Consider the following 20,615-nt stretch of genomic DNA (forward strand, 5'->3'; position numbering starts at 1 on the left):
TACAAAAGTAATTACACTCTCACTGAATGATACATGGTATCTTTTAGACCCCCGAGGTTCCTGAGAGGGAAGTATTAAAGAAGCAAAATGGAAATAATCTATTTAGAAGCACACAGCAGCACTGTCTGCAAACACAAGAGGCGAGCCCAGACTTCCCAACGACATCTTCAAGATCTCAGACAAGCAACACCGAACAATTCAGTGTCCACTACCCAGACTGTGCCGCGTGTTTCTGCTCCTTGTTAATTCATGCTCATCCCATCCATTCCTATAAATGTCGGATGATTCAAACCGTATGCAAAGATTATATGCAATTAAGGAAAATTGAAGCAGCAGCCTAACTCAGTCGATTCAGTGCCTTCTACTAAGATTATAAACAATGTAACAAAGCTATGTTAATTATTGTTTATGAAAATGCATTCTCCAACTTCTCCAAGGACTCTTGTCCTAAAAGGACAAACTCAGTAGAAAAACTACCATTCGGTGGCACATTTTAAGTTCTTGCCCATATATGGACAAATGCAGTCAGTTGTATAGACAAAAATGAGGGCTCATTTATAGGCATAGGGACCAAGGACAAGGAAACAATTATATTCAATAATGTTTAACTTTTTTTGGTCACCAAATAGACTCAATTCATTTTAATTTTTATGAGTGTTTTGCTCGCATGAAGGTGTACCATGTTTATGCAGTGCCTATTGAGGCCAGCAGAGGGAGCTGTCTCCCCTAGACCTGGAGTTACAGGTAGGTGCTGGGAACGGAATCCTGAGTTCTAAAGAGTTGTTACTGAGTAACAGTATTGTTACTTGCTGAACCGTATATCCAGCCCCAATGCTACTATTATTACTATTACTATAATCATCCGGTAGTCCTCGTAGTCATCGTCATCATCACATGTGTTTCCCATTCTCACACCTTCCCTCAGTCTCTGTCAGGCATCACTCAAACTTCTATTAGAGCCATTCATGTTCCATTTCATTTCTTGTCTTCCTCATTCAGCCCCATGTGCTCAAACCTTTCTATACAGAGACTAAGGAAATTGCATCCAAGTACAAAAAAACAGATTATCCTCCGAAAGGTCGGTTAGCACAAGACCATTGGCCTCGCTGTGTTTTGTTCTATGAGTGAGTTATTTGAGAGAAATGCAAATCAAGGTGAGGGATTTCCTTATTTTAAAAAGCAAAAGAAGGGGGCTGGTGAGATGGCTCAGTGGGTCAAGTGCTTGCTTGGGGAGAGGGCTCAGATGGACAGATGCCTTTTTCTTAAGTTTTTTCTCTTTTAGCCCCTGCTTTTCTAAGTTTCTTTTCCTGCCACCGTCTGTTATTGTGATGATCTGAGGTTAAGGATTGTCTCAGTACACTGTTTTCCTCTTCAGTGGGACCTTGGGAACCCTGGATCTAGGAATCAGTAGGTCCAAACAAACACAAATTGAGCAGCTTTTAGGATGATGTTGCCCCCCTCCCCCGCCACACACACACACAATTAGGTTTTTAATTATTTAGAAGCCGGGCCCAAATGGCTTCCCGACTCCCAGTGCTCCTCACTGATCCTAACCATCCCTTCAGAGTTTCATTTAGCATTGTGAGCTGTTCTTAGTGAGCATCCTCTTGGTACTTCTGCAAGGCTGCCAGGCTGGACAGGGGTTAGCCTGCTGTCTTTAACAGAGGTTTTCTGTGATTGAGTTTTAAGTAAGGTTTTGGATTGACTAGGATTTGTGTTGACAGAAGGTTTATTTAAGACTGGCATTCATTAGGTGTTTATTGTTAATTATGTGATTACTTTGGTCCGTGTAGACAGCCAAGATATATGTACCTTGGCTATAACTAATTTTTTTACTAATTTACATTAATCAAGATAATAACCTCTCAACCGTGAACTAGAATTTAATAAACAAATTTCATCAGCAGGTTTTCACGTTTTGGAACAGACAGAGACATTTAAAAGTTCAATACTTCACTATCGATGACGTAGATCATTAATTGTATTACTTTAGCTTAATATAACTAAAAATTCGAAATGGAGACATTTATTTTCAACCACAGCAGACAAAAAGTCATGTATTAATCTCAAACAAAGTATCATTTCGAATTCAAATATATGCATGTGTTTAGATAAGAACACAAGCCCTAAGAAAATAGCAGAAATTTACATAGGACGTGAAAGCCATGAATATTAGGGAAAGGATTTAATTCAGCTATTTTTTTAAATTTATTTTTTTGTACTGGCTGGTTTTTGTGTGTCAACTTGACACAAGCTGGAGTTATCACAGAAAAAGGAGCCTCACTTGAGGAAATGCCTCCATGAGATCCAGCTGTAAGGCATTTTCTCAGTTAGTGATCAAGGGTGGGAGGGCCCTTCCCATGGTGGGTGGTGCCGTCCCTGGGCTGGTGGCCCTGGGTTCTATAAGAGATCAAGCTGAGCAAGCCAGGGGAAGCAAGCCAGTAACTAATGGCCACCATGGCCTCTGCATCAGCTCCTGCTTCCTGACCTGTTTGAATTCCAGTCCTGACTTCCTTTGGTGATGAACAGCAATGTGGAAGTGTAAGCTGAATAAACCCTTTCCTCCCCAACTTGCCTCTTGGCCATGATGTTTTTGTGCAGGATTACAAACCCTGTCTAAGACATTTTTATTTTATAAACACTGGTATGTTGCTTTCAGATAGCCCTGAAGCAGGAGTTACAGACAGTTGTGAGCTGCCATATGGGTGCTAGGAACTGAACCCAGGTCCTCTGGAGGAGCAGCCAGTGTTTTTACACGCTGAGCCATCTCTCCAGGCCCTTATTCAACTACCAACACTCTGTCTTCACTTGTTTTAGGATAGCTTACGTTTAAGGGATGGTGTGAATTACCTTTGGTTACTTAGTGCAGTACTCAAGCACATTAGTAAGGGTGAATGACGGATGAAGGAGACCGCACACCACTAAGTGTGGATAGAGGACAGGAACAGCTCACTCTGCCCTCAGCTTTAAAGAAGTCAATGATTACCCGCTGAGCACCCAGGTGAGGTAGGCACGCCAGAGAAGCTCATCATCCAGGTCTAGACTATTCTCACAGATGCAGTTCAAGCTTAACAAAACCTTGCTGTTTTCCCCCACAAATACGTTTTCTAAAGTACCATCTTAATTTTCTGCTATCTCCCATTTTCCACAGTTACTGCTTGTTACAAAACCATGCTTCGCTCATTCTCAAGCCACCCACACATTAAAACTTCATTAGGTGCAGACTCTCAGAACCCGCCTGCCTTGGCTGGTATGATCAGTGTTTCGGGGCCTATATTAAGCAACTTTTTAAAATCATTATTATTCACCTTACATCCCGCTCACTGCCCCCTTCCCGGTCACCCCCTCCCACAATCCTTCCCTCTATCCTCCCTCTCCTACGGAACTGACATTTGTTTTTAATTTTATAACAATTTCAATCATCCTATAAAAAGTGGCCAGTGCTACCGTGTGTGTGTGTGTGTGTGTGTGCGTGCGCGCGCGCGTGTGTGTGTGTGTGTGTGTGTGTGAGAGAGAGAGAGAGAGAGAGAGAGAGAGAGAGAGAGAGAGAGCAAAAGAAAGAGAAAGAGAGAGAGGGGGGAGTATGTCAGTGTGCTTTTTTTTAAATATCTCACCTTTCCTAAATTTGGTAGAAGTATTCAGGAAATAACATAGGAACTTAAAGAGAAAACAAAATCACAGAAAGCAGCAGTCTATGAGCATTCTAAACTGAGGACTGACACATAACTGAGAACTTCCTGAGCAAGTTGTGACCTTGAAATGGAGCCAAACGTTTCATTTCAATGAAGCCAACGTCTCCCTTCTCCAGACATTTCAATCGTGCGGCAAATTTCATTTCGCTCCCATTGCTGAGCTAATCCTTTCGGGTTTTGAGACAGAGGAAGTACTAACATTTGTCTCTGCTCCAGAAGCAAAGCCAAGCAGGGAAGCCCTGGGAGGCGTCACTAACCCTTGACGACTGAACCTGAGCAGAGATCTCTTAACAGTTGCATTTTGAAATACAAGGTTTCAGAACATTGAAGGGGGAAAAAACTGTACACACAGATGAAGAGATTCAATAGTTTGGCTGAATGACTTTTTAAACTGAATGATTTCTTTCCTTGAAATGTTAAGTTCTGGAAGATTTAGTTCCTGCCACCATTTCCTTGCTCAAAGGGTGTTTGCTGCATTTCCGTGTGTGCACTCACACTAGGTAGACACTGTCTTAGAGGCCCGAAGCATACAAAGATTCCTGCCCTCATAAAGATTATATTCGATGAGCAGGGAACCCAGCCAGGGAAGAAAAGAAGTGTATTAAAAGTTGGAAAGTGGTGTAGAATAGTGAAAAAGAATTATTATAAAATCTATGAATGGATTATTTTATTTTCAACAGTTATCTCTGTCTATGGTGTCCTATGCATACTAATTACACATATTAATTACATTATGTTGCATATATAAATATATCATATATAATTATTAAGTATATAACTATAATTATATACACATATAATTAATTGGTATAATATAATACTAATAAAACAAGCATTTAGCACAGCCCTCCTGCTTGAGATCTAATCTGTAATTTTTACTAAAATACCACAGTAAGTCCACAACTGACACGACCTTCATTCTTGCTAAGTATTCAATTTCTGATCTGTGGACTTGTATTGTGACTCCCTCATGGCTCCCGGCGCTCTCTTTTGAAGACTACTATGATTAGTCTGCGATTAATTAACACCAGTTTACTCAGTGGTGCCTTACATGAGTGACCTGATAGAGCTGTTTCCAGGGTTTTGGGCTAACAGCACCCACATGGGATGACTGACTGATGAGGTGTAATTCTAACCGCAAAGTTCGTTCTGATTCCCCTACTTGCACAAAGGGCCTCAAGGTAAGTTTTAATCAGTGTTTTAACGATTCTGTGCCTTTTCAGAAAGACTTATTTTTCCCCTTTGTAGGTAGGTGCACGCTTCTGTGTGTCTTCCAAATGGGGGCAGGGAGGTTTGGATTGCCTGGCGCTCCAGTTACAGGTGGTGCGAGCCTCCTCATGTAAGAACACGGAGCCAAATTTAGTTCTAATACCCTTAACCACTGAGCCATTTCTACAGCCCTGATTTCTGTGCATTTTAACAAAAAGTCTTATCACACGAGGTTACAATGGAATTTTTCCATTCATGGCATGGTGTCAGTACTTGAAATGTTCTTGGTTTAGGGAGCATTTTGAAATTTTGATTTTTTTTTCAGTTCAGGGTACTATCCCTATATCCTAAACTACAAAGGTAGCAAAAATCTTTTGATGCATCTGTCGTCTGTCGTGATGCGTCTGTCTGTCGTGGATACTTTACCGAATTGGGTAGACTACCCATGGTTTATTATTCAATTGAGCTGAGGCTGCCTGCACATCCTCAGCTGCGATTCTGACACAGGGGACACCGGTCTGCTTACCACACCATGATATCTGCTCAGCAGTCTAATCTCGTGTTTACTTCTGACACTACTTGCTGAATTCAGTCTAAAAACAAGCTCTAACCTTGCACACGATTTACTTCAAATAAGTTATTCTAATTCCAGAAGCAATACCGTTTCTATCGAGAATGCAAAAGGCATCTCAAACTCCCATTCAGCGACTTACTAGAAAGAGTATTGCCAAGCTCTTCAGACGGATTTAGTTTAGATGACGTCACAAAAGTAGCCAATGATTGGCAAGAGCTCTGTTGGCTGAAACCTAGTAGATATAACTGGTGAGAAAAGGTCACTTGAGGTGGACACTGTGGCTGTAGGAGCCTCAGGTCTCAGAGCTGCCTTCGGTGTGTACCAGAGCCACTTATGAGGCGTCACAGAAGATTATCTGGAGAAAAAGACATCATGGATCACGGAGAAGAGAGAAGAAATTAGTCTCTACAGCAGAACTGTGCCATCTGGATACAGGCACAGAGACGCTCGCCCTCTTATTATAGAATTATATATTCTAAGTAGTAGTTGACTTACCCTGACATGCTCCAGTGCGGATGTTGGGGATGAAGCCCCGGCGGCAGGGCTGAGGCTGGGCTGGGCACATCTCACAAGGATGGCCCCAGGCTCGCCCAATGGTGGCACAGCACAGCGTCTTCGTACAGACGATGCCTGTCAGCTGCCCCTGGCACATCTGATTATTGACTTGAGTGAAACATGGGCCTGTCCTGTAATCTGTAATGAGAATGAAGGGGGATGACTTTTATGAGCACACACCAATCTTAGACCCCACTTAGACCCACTTAGACCCCATATGCAGAAACCCCAAACTCTTCCTTTCCTCTGAGCAAAATGTCTAAGGACAGAAGGGCAGTTGAGTTCCACTTAGAAAATTTATAAGTTTCCAGTCAGGAGCCGTGTGTTAAGAGACCACAGTGGAGTGTGCTTTGCGAATGGATGGTTCATGGCACTCAGACGTGTTGTCTTGGCTTGGATCATTTTAAAGAGTTAGTAGCCAGCATTGTAAAAAATGGAACATTTTGCGAGAAACTTGTATTTCAGGCTTTTCTTGAAAAATTGAAGGTTCTAGCTAGGCTAAACACAACACACCACACGGAAATCATAGGGTAAAGAAGTTTTCCTGCCAAGGCTTCTCCTACTTTAATGCTGACCCTCGGTGCTCATTCAAATGCCCCGCCAGGGCTCTGAAGGCATCAGCATTAACTATTACTCCTTCTTACCCCGGAAGTATTTCCTTTGCAGACCGAGTGATCAAGAGTACAGAAAGCTAAACTGATCTGATGAAGATGTCTTCTGCATTCCAAGAACATATTTGAGCAGTCTAAACAGTACATAAACCATCTCTGCATCAGTCTGCACTTGTATGGTTAGCTCCCTTAGAAGACACGCTGAGAGAGACCTGCAATCATGGGCTCTTCAAAGGCTAGTGAATGTTCTATCCTCCTTGCTCTCTACCAAATGACCATTGTCCTGCGCTGCGGTAGATGATGGGCAAAGTCTGAGTGAATGACAGTAGGTGCATGATGTACAGGTAACCTATGACCTTCCTGTGAGGTCCTGACTCTAATGAGGACTTGTCAGGTCATCCCTACACATCAAAATGTAAGGTCCGAGGCCAAGCTCTCTTGGGGTTACTTCGTAGCCCACCCCTAAGACTCGCTGTTCCAGACTCAGTATATTTAGTGAAATGTTCAAGAACTCCACATGCGTTTCAAAGCCCGAGGGCTGAATCAGACTGCAGGCGACTCAAAGGCTGGCTCTGGGTATTTCTAGCCTACTTTCTCCATGTTGTAAATTTACTTCGGTAAACATTCTAGGCAACCAGTAAACACTCTTGTAGACAGAACTGAATTGCCAACAAGACAGCCTTTGAGTGTTACTGATGCTGATTTGTAAGATGTCAGAAGTGTTTCCTAATGACAGACTGATGTAATGACTCCCATTGACCCTGAACATGTAAGTGGAGCACATACAAAAAGAGTTCTCGGGGCTGGGGATTTAGCTCAGTGGTAGAGCGCTTACCTAGGAAGCGCAAAGCCCTGGGTTCGGTCCCCAGCTCAAAAAAAAAAAAAAAGAGTTCTCTTTCTAGAAAGATTGTATCTCATCGTTGACTAAGTCTTGGGGAATACTAGATGTCTTGGGCTTCCATTGCAAAGATTAGTGGTATGGTTTTTATGAGAAAACTTCTACTGTGAAAATCAATGGATAAAATGATATTCAGAATGACATGTATAATGTTATATAGGATATAAAGGCTACAAATGATCAAGCAGAACTTAAAACCACATACAAAAGTTTTTAATGAAAAATGAGGCTTCTTCGTAAATAAGAAATGGATATTTTGAAAGCGCAGTGCAGTTTGAGAGCTAACATAAAGATAATTAAATTCAACATAATGAAATAAATCGAGAGCAGGTATTTGGGCACAAGCTGGATTAAGGTTTTTATATGCTTGCAGCTTAACTTCTACAAAAAAATAGCTCATTTTAATCCTTCTTAAGAACAGCAGATGTACTGGCTGCACACTACATTCTTGAAGAAAATTCTTTTTTATGTATATGGGAAGATATACCGGCCTTATGAATAAGCATTTGCCAGGTCATAACTTTTTAAAGTCTTCATAAAACCCGTATTTTGCCATTTTAAATATTGGATTTGTGGTTTTCAATTATATCAAGTTCTGAACATATAGGAAAACTTCATTTCTCACCAAACGGTGGTAAAGTTATGACTTCTCGAGATGCATGCATAAATATGTATCTTCAAATTCTTTAGGGTTTTTCAGATCCCCAGGGAAGAGGCCTGTGGGCTTTCCTCTAGGGAAGCAAGGGGCCAGGAGACCCATGCCTCCATCTAACCACAGCGCCCTCAAAATGTGAGCCTCTTAGCGAATTGCTGGTGGATACAAGCAGCTGTGTGTCCTTTGCAAATGACGTTGTTAGTGGAGTGTAAGAACGTAGGCAACCTTAGGCTCCCTTCCCAACCACACAGTTTCTGCTTCTTCCTTACTGTTTATACCTCCCTTTGCACCAACTATGCAGAATCTTACTGGGATGACACTTTTCTTTCTCACTTAAATAGCTTAAAGTTTTAGATTCCCAGTCTTAGCTCTGCACACAGCAACTGTCACCAGGTGAAAACAAGAACAGTGTTGCATATTGAAAAGGAATTTAAATTCCTGGGCAGTTTACTCTGTTCCTAAATTCTATGCATATCTTGGCTATGAATGAGGATCCTAAAATGCTCTAACTGATCTCTTGTAGATCATGGACTCTCTTTATGAAAGTTTCATCATAGTAGAATATTATTGTGCACTCCCGCAACCATTGGGAGTCAGGATGAGAGCAGAGTACAGGAATGTCCCATTAACTTAGGATGTTGGAGCCGTTGGGTGAGAAACGGTTGACTTCCTCCTTGGGATATGACCAATAAAAATTTGTTAAAGGTTAGTCCGTGGCACTCAAATACTGCTAATTTTATTTTCTAATATCTAGCTGAAATGCTACTGAATGAGAATGGTATGCCATTTCATTTAATATTTATTTCTCAAATTTATTGTCTTATTCTTTCTTATTGCAAGCCAGTGTGCAACTGCATGATGTGGGTGGGAGGGGAGAGTCACGTGTAACGCTGCTCACATGTAGAGGTGAGAAGAAAACTTGGAGTCAACTATCTCCTCCCCACCTCATGTGTGTTCCAGAGACAGAGCTCAGGCCAGCAGGCTTTCGAACTGGAGTAGCAAGCATCTTTAACTGCTGCTACTCTATCTCTCTGGCTCTTTATTTCATGATTTTGCACATTAGGGCAATTAGCAAACTCATAAAAACAATTGGCAGACTCCTTGCACTTCTTTCCTCTCCCAACGAATTAATGAAGGTATAGATTACATGTCATAAATCTCTCTGTTTACAGTAGATGACTTACGGTGTATTAATTGAAATGAGCAGCTATCATCACACTTCAGTTCTGGAACATCATTGCCACTTCCCCAGCGCCCCTTATGACTATGACTAGTCTGATCCTAGACAACTGCTCTCCAAGCCCTGGCACTATGAATTTGCATTTTCAGGGCAATTCATATAAATAAATGACATCAGAGCTTGAATCTGTATATGGGAGTTATCCTTGGATGAGTGGGGAAAATGCTCTAGAGCATGACAGAGGTTAGCTAGGATGCAAAAACACAAGTATGTATCATGAGAGAAGACATGGAGAGGAGGGGACTAATCAAAACACATTGGGTATGAGAAAGCCATACACATACTTAGTATCTCATAACCAAGCTTTAAAAATATATATGTATATATATATGTATATATGTATATATGTGTCACATATATATGTGTACATATATATGTGTATATATATATATATATATATATATATATATATATATATATATATATATGGAGTTTAACCAAAGTTACCTTATGTAGCCAGAAAAAACTCTTCTCAGAAAGTATTCTTTATTAAAACCCCAATGATACAGGTGGGGTACCTCTGAGTTGTCAGTCAAAGAGGCCCCGGAGGCTCCAAAACAATACAAGCTCTGGCCAATTTATTTTGGTTGCCAACCAGAGGTAGATGAGAAGGCCCTACTACTAATGACACTATTCGTCTTGGATGTGTGGTATGCAGAAAACAACTAGGACTGAGCAGAAAATGTCCTCCCTTCCTACTAGTGTCTATAGTTCCAGAAGATGCTATGCAGGCTACTGAAGGAGAAGAGGGATCAATGGTCTTACTTATCTGTGAATATTATGATCTAAGGAGGCCAACCTAAGTAAGTAGTGTATGTCCTAGGGGTTCTACGGTTATGGGGTAACCATTTGCTTTCTCTTTGGATTGGAGATCTGCTTCATAAGACGAAGCACAAACCTCATACTAGAAACCTTGAACTACAAAGACCCTACGGCAAGGGGATCACAGGCCCTAAGGAGGAACTGAATACTGCTGTTTGCCTAGATTGATATAGCATCAGGCTGCCCTGTAAATGTGTCTGCTTGTGCCCATTCTCAGGTTCACTCAGACAAGCCTCTCTGGTTAGGGAACAGTGACGAATGAGATTCATGGTTACACAAGATCCTGAGTATCAGTGGTGGATGGACTCCATGTTTTTCAAAATGTTTGTTTGCACATTAATATGCCTAGCTTTGAGTTCACTAGCTTGTAAGATCTGAGTACTAGGTGCGCTTTTAAGGCATACAGCTGAGTCCCTTAGGGACGGCATCAGACATATGTGACGAACTTGTAATATGACAAGCAACTGATAGGGTAGAGTAATATTCCGGCTACAGTGTAAGAGAAAACCAAAGACTACTTGAAGTTCTCTTAGCATGGCTACTAAAACCTGTTTGTTAATATCTCAGCACTCATGTTTATCAGTCCGTGTGTTAATGCTCCAGCTAGCAGCATTTGCATGACCAAGTGGTAGGAACCACCCAGTGGCAGATGGATGAATAGTATGATGACATAAGTCCATACAACCGAGTATCATTTACCCTCACGAAAGGCGGGGGTGGGGGAGGATGCAGGCACGTGGACTGAAGTAAGTCAGTCACAAGAGGTCAGAAGCAAAGTGACCTCACTCACATGAGACGACCAGAATAATTGAACTCATAACAACGGAAATCATGTCACTGGTTGTTGGGAGCCAAGAGATGTGACCGGGGAGGTAGTGTCTAAGTGGTAAGGAGATGTTAGCTTGATGAAATAAAAAATGGTTCTACAAATGGATGGGGGAGTGGCTGCACAAGAGTGCACATGCCTCACTGTGAGTATAGTTCACGTTCCTGAACTTAAAAGTGACTAATGTCTCGAAATGTATGTGTGTGGACATGAGTTGAAAGCAAATGTTATTTACACAAATAACTAGATAGCTCACTTTCATTTTGATTATTCCCCAAAGATGAAGTCTCCATTTGATCCCTGACACCAGGAGTCATGACTCCTTGGTACCTGGGGTCAACACTGAAGATTCGCTTCTGTGATAAATGGGTAGCCACCTTAGTGACCACAGCTGCATCTTACCTCTAACAGAGACATTTAATACATCAGTGGGATGTGTACTTGGTATAGAAGGACCACTTTTTTTTTTTATGATAGCATCAAAGGATGCATTAGAGACGGGGAGGCAGGATGACAATTAGGTGCTGGCCAATGGTACGAACAACATTCCTGTCCTTGCTGGTTCTCTCCATAAGGATGAAGGCTATCAAGGATGAGCTCCTAACATTCATGGCCTAGGTACTGGAAGTGTGTGCTCTTAAGTAAAATCAATTAACTTACTTAAAGAGCAACCCCCAAAGTGATGCAGATCACAAGCTAAATAGAATTAAGAAGAAGATTAGAGCCACCTTTGAGATAAAGGTTTGAAGAGACAAATCCGTATTTTGACCTGAGTTAACAAGGGGGGAAAGAGATAAAAGGGAAGATTGTGAAAAGTAATGCGTTTACAGCTCTAATTAACAACACAAGCAAAGCGGTCCTGAATATATTTCAGGAAAAAATGATATATGCTCACAAAATAATTACGCATATTCAAGGGAGACTAAACCAATAAAAACGTGTCACTTCCACAGCTCTTATGGGTGCCTTGCCTCAAACACAGTAAAGCCCTTAAGACTGGACTCTGGTGGGAAATAAGTAAGAACTTCCCACATGATTTGCTGAGGGATATTTCGTACACCAGTGCATTGTTGATGTAACTTAACTCTGGTGTATCAATGGTTCCTGAGTGACATGACCACTCGTGCTAAGTCAGGCAAGTCTAAAATATCCCATTCTTCCCCTGAACCTGATTAACTGCCTGACAGGTGATCCCCAGTGCAACATTGTGGTAGACCCATTAAGATTCCTTGAACAGACAAAACACATCCCTGTGCTTCTATACTCCGATTTTCATTATTGGGACCTTCAGGGAAATACTAGAAGAGGAAGAAGTTTGTGAGAGGCCCAGCAGGCATGACCTGGTCCGGCTTGGACATGTGTTGATCTGCACTGCTGAAGTGAACCCTGCCAGTTCTTGAACTTGGAACCTTAAGGATCAACACTGGAAAAGATTCAAGAGTGAATACATCCTCTATGGCCACTCAGCAAAAGGACAGAATGTCGTGATACCATATCAGAAACTGAAATGACCATATCCTAACAGATTTGCAAATCTAAGTAGCCATAGAAACCGACAGGCAGGCTAGCTAGCCTTGGTAGTAAGGACACATAGTTCATCAAGACACGAGTAAAATGGCAAAGACAGAGGTCTTCCTTTGGTTCTGGAAAGTGAACCCTTTACACCATCATTCAAAAGAAGAAGAAGAGGAGGAGGAGGAGGAGGAGAGGAGGGGAGAAGAAGGATGAGGAGGAGGGGAGGAAAGGAGAAGGAGGGGAGGAGAGGAGGAGGGGAGGAGAAGGAGGAGGAGGGGAGAAGGAAGAGAGGAGGAAGAGGGGGAAGAGGAAGAAGAGGAAGAGGGGGAAGAGGAGGAGGAAGAGGGGGGAGGGACAGTCACTCCATGAAAGGTAAGGAGTTGTCATCACAGTAAGGAAAAGCTCACCACATGGGCGCACATACTAAGTACAAAATGAGACTTAAGAATAGTCAGTCTTGTACAGGGTGTGATTAGGCGAACAGAAGAATGGAACTTAAAATGCACAAACACAAATAGTAAAAAAGCAATAGTAGAAGTATTTTCATGAATTGAAATAGTTTTATATCTCCAGTTGAAAACAGCCCGTGATATCTCAAACAAAAACAACAAAAATAAGATTCATCCAAGGAAAGAGCCGTACAAAATCTCTACGCCTTTGAATTCTAAGATTAAGCGTGGAAATAAAAGAATAAAACTTTCCATTACTAGTCAACAAGAGGGAAAGGCTACCTTGAAGGATGCCGTGGGCCAGTATTCTTTCTCTTCATCTGTAGGACAGAGACGCTAAGGAGAGTGAGATCACATCTAGAGGGCAAATTTGTAAATTCTAAGACGGGGAAACAAAGAGACAAGGGAGGGGGGCTTCCTATAGCACAGACTTGGAGGTTAATTCTTCCTATGATGTCAGTTCACATCGGGAGGAGTGGGAAAGGAGTGAGTTAAGAGAGACAAATGTCATTTAACTTAGACATTGCCCAAAAGACAAAAAGAGAGGCACAGAGGTTTCAATACAGTGGTGAAGGAAACCAGGCAGCCATTTTTATCACAAAGTCCATAGGCAAAATGATCTTTCAGGAAGGTCAGAGCTGGGGGAGTTTGAAATATCACAGGATGAACCAAAAAGGCTAACTAGCAAAGACGAACAGAGAAAGCAAGCTGAACAAGTCGGGGTTTTAGTAAACATATGATGGGTCTGATTAAAATAATGACACTGGACTCTATTTGGTACCTGTAAAAATCATTAAAACGAAATGACAAAAGCCAATATTAGCAAAGCACAGAGTAACAATGACCAATAGGGGAAGAAGGACAATGTGAAGACAGCAGTACCGACTGAAGGACGAGTGAGGGAGCTTGGCGTGGAGGGAGGGTGTGCTATCCCTGAGGCCTTGGTTCCATTCCTAGCACTGTGCATGTGTGCACGTGTACACACACACACACACACACACACACACACACACACTCTCACACACACACACACCATTGACTGGCATAAGAGTAAAATTAAATTGTGGTAAGGTTTTATGTCATTTTTATATTAAAATTTATGATGAAATACAGAGTATGCAAAAACTTCTGGAAACAGAGAGTCTATCAGAAGTAAAGCAGCTAACAGAAAAGGTGAAGACAAGTTCTTGTCTTGGCAGATGACACATGATGCTGTGTTACGTATTATTTTTGCTTTTCAGGGAGCAATAATTTATCATGATAAAGTTTATCAAAATAAAATGCATCTGTTTAGTATTTCTTTTATTTATTTTGGCAAGTTGACTAATTGATCATGATTAAATCTTTGCTTATGACCGCACAATTATTCGAAGGACATCAATGGATTCCTGAGCTTTCTACTAAACGAAGTGTTGTGTCTTAAACAGTGGGTGAAACTGAAAGCTGACATAGCCCTCATGTAAAGAGTTTTGGGTAAAAGAATTGACGGTCACCCGGGAAAGAGCATCCCGTGCTGCTTACAAAGAAACGATGCTTTTGTCCCCACTACAGAATTGGTGACATGAAATCGATCATTCTAGAGAAGCAAAGTGCACCAGCTCTAACATCACAGCGCCGCGGTTTGCCAGCATGCACAGCTGTATGGCTGACAGAAGCAGCCAGCAGCCACATGTGGCTTCCTCAATTTCAACCTAAAGCATGAGCAACATAAAACAAACGTTCAGTTCTCCAGTCACCCTCGCCACATGTCAAGTGCTCAGAGGCCGCACGGTGGTTAGTGGCTACCAAACTCGACGGCACAAGTATTTCCATCATCCCAGAATGCTCTATCTATACATGCTGCTGTGGTTATCTCCCAAGACCACAGAGAAACGGAAATGAAACAGCTTGGTACTGAGGCGATGGCTCTATAAAGGGCTATATGTCTGAAGATATGGGGATTCAGATAGAACCCCTGCCTTGAAAAGGCAACAGACAGACAGACAGACAGACAGACAGACAGACAGACAGACAGACAGACAGACAGACATGCAACAGGATGCATCATTGTATCTTGTTCAGCATCAAAAAGCAGCTATCTAAGGAATAGTTTAGTTCTATGGTGGGGCATAGAGGAGAAAGGGAACAGAGGACAAAGAGCACACATGTGCCAAGCATGAAGTGTGTGTAGAGCATGGGCACAGCACTCCGCTTAATCTGTGTAACAGTCTTATTTGGGGACAATGTTGTGGTTTGCCCAGGAGTTACCTGTATTTTGATGCTAATTCTGCTGCCCCAAGGACAGGCTGCCTAGTCAGGAGTCAGGCTACGTACTCAGGAGTCAGGTGATTTCGTCAGAACTTTCTCCCCATTTAATTTGTAAAATAAAGGCGAGAGCCGATGATTGGGCAGGGAAAGGGAAGGTGAAGCAGAAGAGGAGGGTGAGAGGGGGTCGGAGGAGAAGGAGGAAGATGGAGCTGAAGCACATGGCATGGAGTAACCACAAGTTATGAGGGATTTCAGAGCTGGGAAACAGGATAGCGCAGTGGTAGATCTGCCCAGTCTATAGTGAGTTTGCACTCATATTAATCGAGTTGTGTCTTGTTTGCTCGGGCATATTCGGGTTGGAGAGGCTACTTCGACAGTGGTATGTCTCACTCCTTTCCTGATCTCAGAACTGCCCAAAGCGACATAGTCCTTAGTGAAGTGAAGCAGGCTTTGAATCACTGATTGCAACTAACATCGAATCCTGCCCCTTTCCCAGAATCTTGTGTGTACACGTTCATATATGTGCATGCATGTGGAGACCTGAAGTCAGGGTCTGGTGTCTTTCTCAAACACTCTCCCTGTCATCTTTGGAGACAGTCTGTCCGTGAACCAGGAGCTCTATGGTTTCATCAGATTGGCCAGTCAGAGATCCTCCTGCCTCTACCTCCTCAGTTCTGGGAGTCTGTGTCTGGCTCCTTTATACAGGCGCTGCCCATCCAACCTCGGTCCTTAAGCTTGCACAGTGAGCTGAGCCATCTCTCCATCCCCAAAACCATATCCTCAGCCATCACACTCCTCCTATTTCTCAGCGTCTTTGGTTATCACGGCAGAGTTCATCCCACACTTGATCAATAGATCTTGCTTCGTATCCACTACATTTTTGTGCCTCCTCTACTCCATCCCACATTTTTAAGACTGTAAGGTCTTTATTCTGTCGATAAAGGAGCTTGGTTTACTGATCGCTCCACTGGGCCCTTTGATTTGCATCCCAGGAGCCACTGTGTCTCGGACTCCTGAACCACTGCCTGGGTATGGCTGTTTCTGCTGCTGTTCCGATTACATCATTCTTAGCTACGGACATTCTCTTTGAGCAGCTACTCCCGCAGCGTGATAGCCCGGCTCGCTCACACCCTGGTGCAGCTTTGCTGCTGCTCTCCTCGTGGGCAGAGTGTAAAGGAGTGCTGTTTCAGTGCTGAAAGAGGCTGTGGTGACGGTGCCTAGATGGATGGCAGACAATGCTCACCGAGTGCCCAAGCAGCCAGACACACTATCTACAGAAGATAACGTGGAACTTTCTCAGGAAAGTCTCCGTTGGATCTGAAGTGTTAGGCGGGTGCCAGCAGGCTCTGTTTCTCGCCTTCCCAAAAGTTTTAGCCCTAACTAGACAGAATGTATGAAAGCATTTTAAGCAATGGAACAATGACTTAAATTTGAATCATTTTTCCATAACCTTTAGAGAGGGAACACTGTAGGAATGAAGGGGTTTGATTGTGGATCAGCAGAGGGGAGAATGAATGAGTCTGCAAAGAGGGAAAAACTCATTTCTTCAGAAGGATTTAAGATGAGAGCCTGGACCTCCAGGCTCATTCGCCTGCCATACACAACAGAAAATGGTACCGGGGTACCTACGAGCCAGGACTTTAAGGTGCCAGGTATGTCTTTGATGTGATTCATGACTTTCATGACCAAATACACTTGGTTGAAATTCAGAGTAGAGTGTAACCAGTATGTGGTCCATGGAACACAAAACTATTAGGAATATTTTGTCAAGAAAAAAAAAAGGATTCTGTGGTCAAACATCAGAAAATATATTAGAATTCAAGAAAACTGGCTCCTTTGTAGATACGACTCTGCAGCCTTTGGGAGCGCTTAATGTACTCGTGTACGTATTAACTGCCAAGAGGAGGCTATAGTAGGCAGTCTTCAAAATTTATTTGCTCATAAAGAAGTTTTATATAGAAGCATTCCTGAAGACCAGTGTAGGGTGAAACGCACTTTGGCAAACACTTATCTTTTCACTCCGCGAGCCTCTGTCATAGCCTCAAACGAGGCTGCCTTAAATAGATTTAGTGAAAGGATACCTTTCGTGTGACTGGCTCTCCTCCAGATGACATCACTGCTGCCGTAAATATCCCGGAGAACGTCAGAGCCGGTGCCATGCTGTGATATACAAGATTCTGCAGCAGATCCTACACTGCCACAGTGAACAGTGCTGACGGTGTTTGTAAGGACAGTTTGTAAATGGTCATAGCCCCCAAGGCTCTTCTGTCTGCCTGGTGCTGTTCTCCTACCTGCCAAAGCTCACATCTCAGGCCTGAAATGTGATTCCTACATTCCGAAGCAAGCGATGCAGTGCTCGGGAGACCACACGTGTTTGTGTGTGCGCGCGCGCACAGAGGAGTGCAATCTGGTGAGGCCTTTATGGTTGTTAAAATGGTTCCAAGATCATCCAGCAGTTCACTTGCTTCTCTGTCACTCGGATAAGCAAGGTATCACATTCTACCCCTCTGTACAGACCAACCAAGCTCGGTGACTGGGAATGGGGAAGGGGCTCGCTCTCTGGCAGTTCAGGAACCCAAGCTTTCACCAGCAGCTTGCCGGTGATCTGAGAGCCAGCCTCGCCTAATGACGAACGTCAGAGAAAATCTAGTTGGGTGTCCACATTTCCAAAGGTCACTAGCAGTCCAGATATTTGGAAACATTACATAGTCATCTGGTTCACTTACCTTTGCCTCTGTGTTTGTAAACTGAATCTGGAAAAACCGCAGAGCTTACACTGTGTGTAAGGACAAACCTTGTGTGCTGGACCCAGTGTCTGCCTTTTAATAAATGCACACTGCCTGTTTCCTGTCCTTATCACTATGGCCACTAATAATCTAATGTCTTAGGCTACTCCTGTTTGACAAACACTTGTGCCTTTGAGCTCTTTATGCCACCACAGAGACATCTGAAAGGTAAGGCATGAAGAAGGCAGAGAAGTCTGTGGAAAACTTACTGTGGCTTTGAGCCTCGTAATTATATATGGATAAAGTGTTCTTGCTCGTGAAAGCCATAGGAAACCACTTAAATGGATAAGTGGATCCTCCCAAGAAATAATACACGTCTGAGTCTATTATTCAAGCTCCCTCTTTCTCAAAGTTCTACTTGGCACCAAAGCCGGGATTCACAGTCTGAGAAGCAGTGCTGTGTAGCCAGGGATAAATTTATTTTGCAGAGAGAAATACCAGATCCATAAAAAAGTTTAGAGGGAAAAAGGGCTCTCCCTTTTCACCTCACCAGAAAGTGCAATGGGCAAACACAAAGGCAGAGTGCCTGTCAGTGTCCCTGTTCTGCCACTGAGAGCACTTTTGGCTCCCAACTCTCAGTGTTGCCCCTATCAGTGTTGCTCTGACCAGAACAGAGGCTTGGCCGGGGTTCCTGATTAGCCCTGAGGTTATCTGCTCAGATTATGTCCCTGTAGCCTCTCTGGCTTCCCTTGGGTTTCAATGGCTTTGAGCCACTGAAAACTGGCCCTGCCCGTGATGACACCAAAGAAAACCTACTTGGATATCCATGTTTCCAAATGTCACTAACATTCTAGGTATATAAAAACATCTCCTATTCAATTAATTTGCAATGTTTCTATTTGGGCATTTGATTGCTACTGTGTATGCTTCTAAACTCAAAATTGAAAGGAGTGTGAAGTTTATCATATCTATTTACCTATCAGTCAATCTAAATATCACCAATCAAGGCATTGCCTGTCATCTATATATCTATGCATCTGTTTTCTGTCAATCATCTATCATTTATCCATAACCATCAATCATCTTTCTTATCAATCATCAGTCATTTATCACCTCTCCTTATTTAGTAAATATCATCAACTTCAAGATTATTATTGGAAAAATATCTTCTTTGAGCTCAGAACCACAAATTCTTCCACATTTGCATTTTTGATCTAGAAGGTCTGTGACTATGTTCCTTTTCATCGTTAGAAAAATTATCCCAGTTCTCAGGGAACCACAGACAATTTTGCTTGGTGTACAGAGAGGAAATATTAAGACCTATGAGGTGGGCTTTCTACACGGATCATACCTCTGAGGAGCAAAATCAAATGTTATTCACTAAAAACAACTCTTGCTGATTTGGAGCAAAACCAAAAATTGAACAGCTAAGGTCGGCTGAATTGTTCCATTTTTGCAATATACTTTTGTTCATAGGATAAACTCTCACAAATCTAGATCCCCAGAGCAGACAAAACTCACACTCAAAATATATCCTGACCTACACAGAAGAAAATGTAGATATGTTTAACTTGTACTGGGCTCATGCCTTCTTTCCAGTTGGGAGAGATTTCCATTGTGTTATTCTTGGTGGGAGCATCATGGGAAGTCGCTTATTTGCACAGTCTTCTCAGCACAAGGCGGGCAGCAAAGGACAGGGAAGGACCTGGGTGGGTTTCCTGCCTACCTTCCCCAGGCTCCTTTCTCTGCACTGCCTGCAAGTCCTGCCCCATGGTGCACAGGACACCCTTACACAGTCAGTCCTCTGGTTCCTATTTTCAGTTACATAGGCTACATTTTTTTCCCTCTGGTAGATTGTTTGGTCACTGAGAGCCCTGGCTGAAGTATGTTGGCATCTTATGGACAATGAAATTATTAAAAGTTTCAAAAGTTAGTTACGACTTAAAAATCCACTCCATAGTTTCCCCAGTTTCTGGTTTTGCAGCAGCGTGCACAAGCAGGGGCCGTTCTTTGCCAGTGTGTCTGGGTTTTGATGAGAAGTTTAAGCATTGTGGTTCAATGAGTACTGTTCTTCACTGCAGTTCCATATTCTAATCTTCCCCATATCTCCTGTAACACTGAGATGCTTAAAGAGTCCTAGTGCCAACATCATTACCATTTAAAGAGGCTTAGCTCTTACAGAGGTCTTTGTACATGTGGGAATCCCTCAACATGGGATACTTCTCTCTCCAGCACACTGATTTGTCAGGAAGACAATCGTGAGCTTTCCAACGATGTGCACAAAGGATCCGATGGGACGCACTGGATTGGGGTTGATACATGTAAAATGACTTTGTGGCGCCTTCAAGGAGACATAGAGGCAATTGATTCTAGCTGGAAATGAAGGATGGTCTTGTAAACCACCTGAGGCTGGCTGATGTTTTAACCGGGAAGGTGCTGACCATCTAGAGGCATTCCAAATTTCCACAAAGTCTCTGTGAAAATCCTCAGTGAAATACTTAGGGCAGACTGAGAACACGTAAAGTACAATGACTCTGAACTCCTAAGAGTGTTCTGGGCTCTGAAAAATACACTGTGTCCGGGACGGACCAGAGGG

At 42.7% G+C, this 20,615-nt stretch overlaps 1 protein-coding gene across 1 annotated transcript in view; it reads right to left on the reverse strand.

The window, feature by feature from the left end:
• Nucleotides 1–20,615, reverse strand: part of Fbn2 (fibrillin 2) — a 205,397-nt gene that overhangs the window by 141,559 nt on the left and 43,223 nt on the right. Inside the window, 1 exon segment of the mRNA NM_031826.2 lies at nt 5,971–6,168. Coding sequence (NP_114014.2) covers nt 5,971–6,168 — 198 coding nt within the window.

This window comes from Rattus norvegicus, chromosome 18 (assembly GCF_021556685.1).
Source record: "Rattus norvegicus strain SHRSP/BbbUtx chromosome 18, alternate assembly SHRSP_T2T, whole genome shotgun sequence".
Lineage (NCBI taxonomy): Eukaryota > Metazoa > Chordata > Mammalia > Rodentia > Muridae > Rattus > Rattus norvegicus.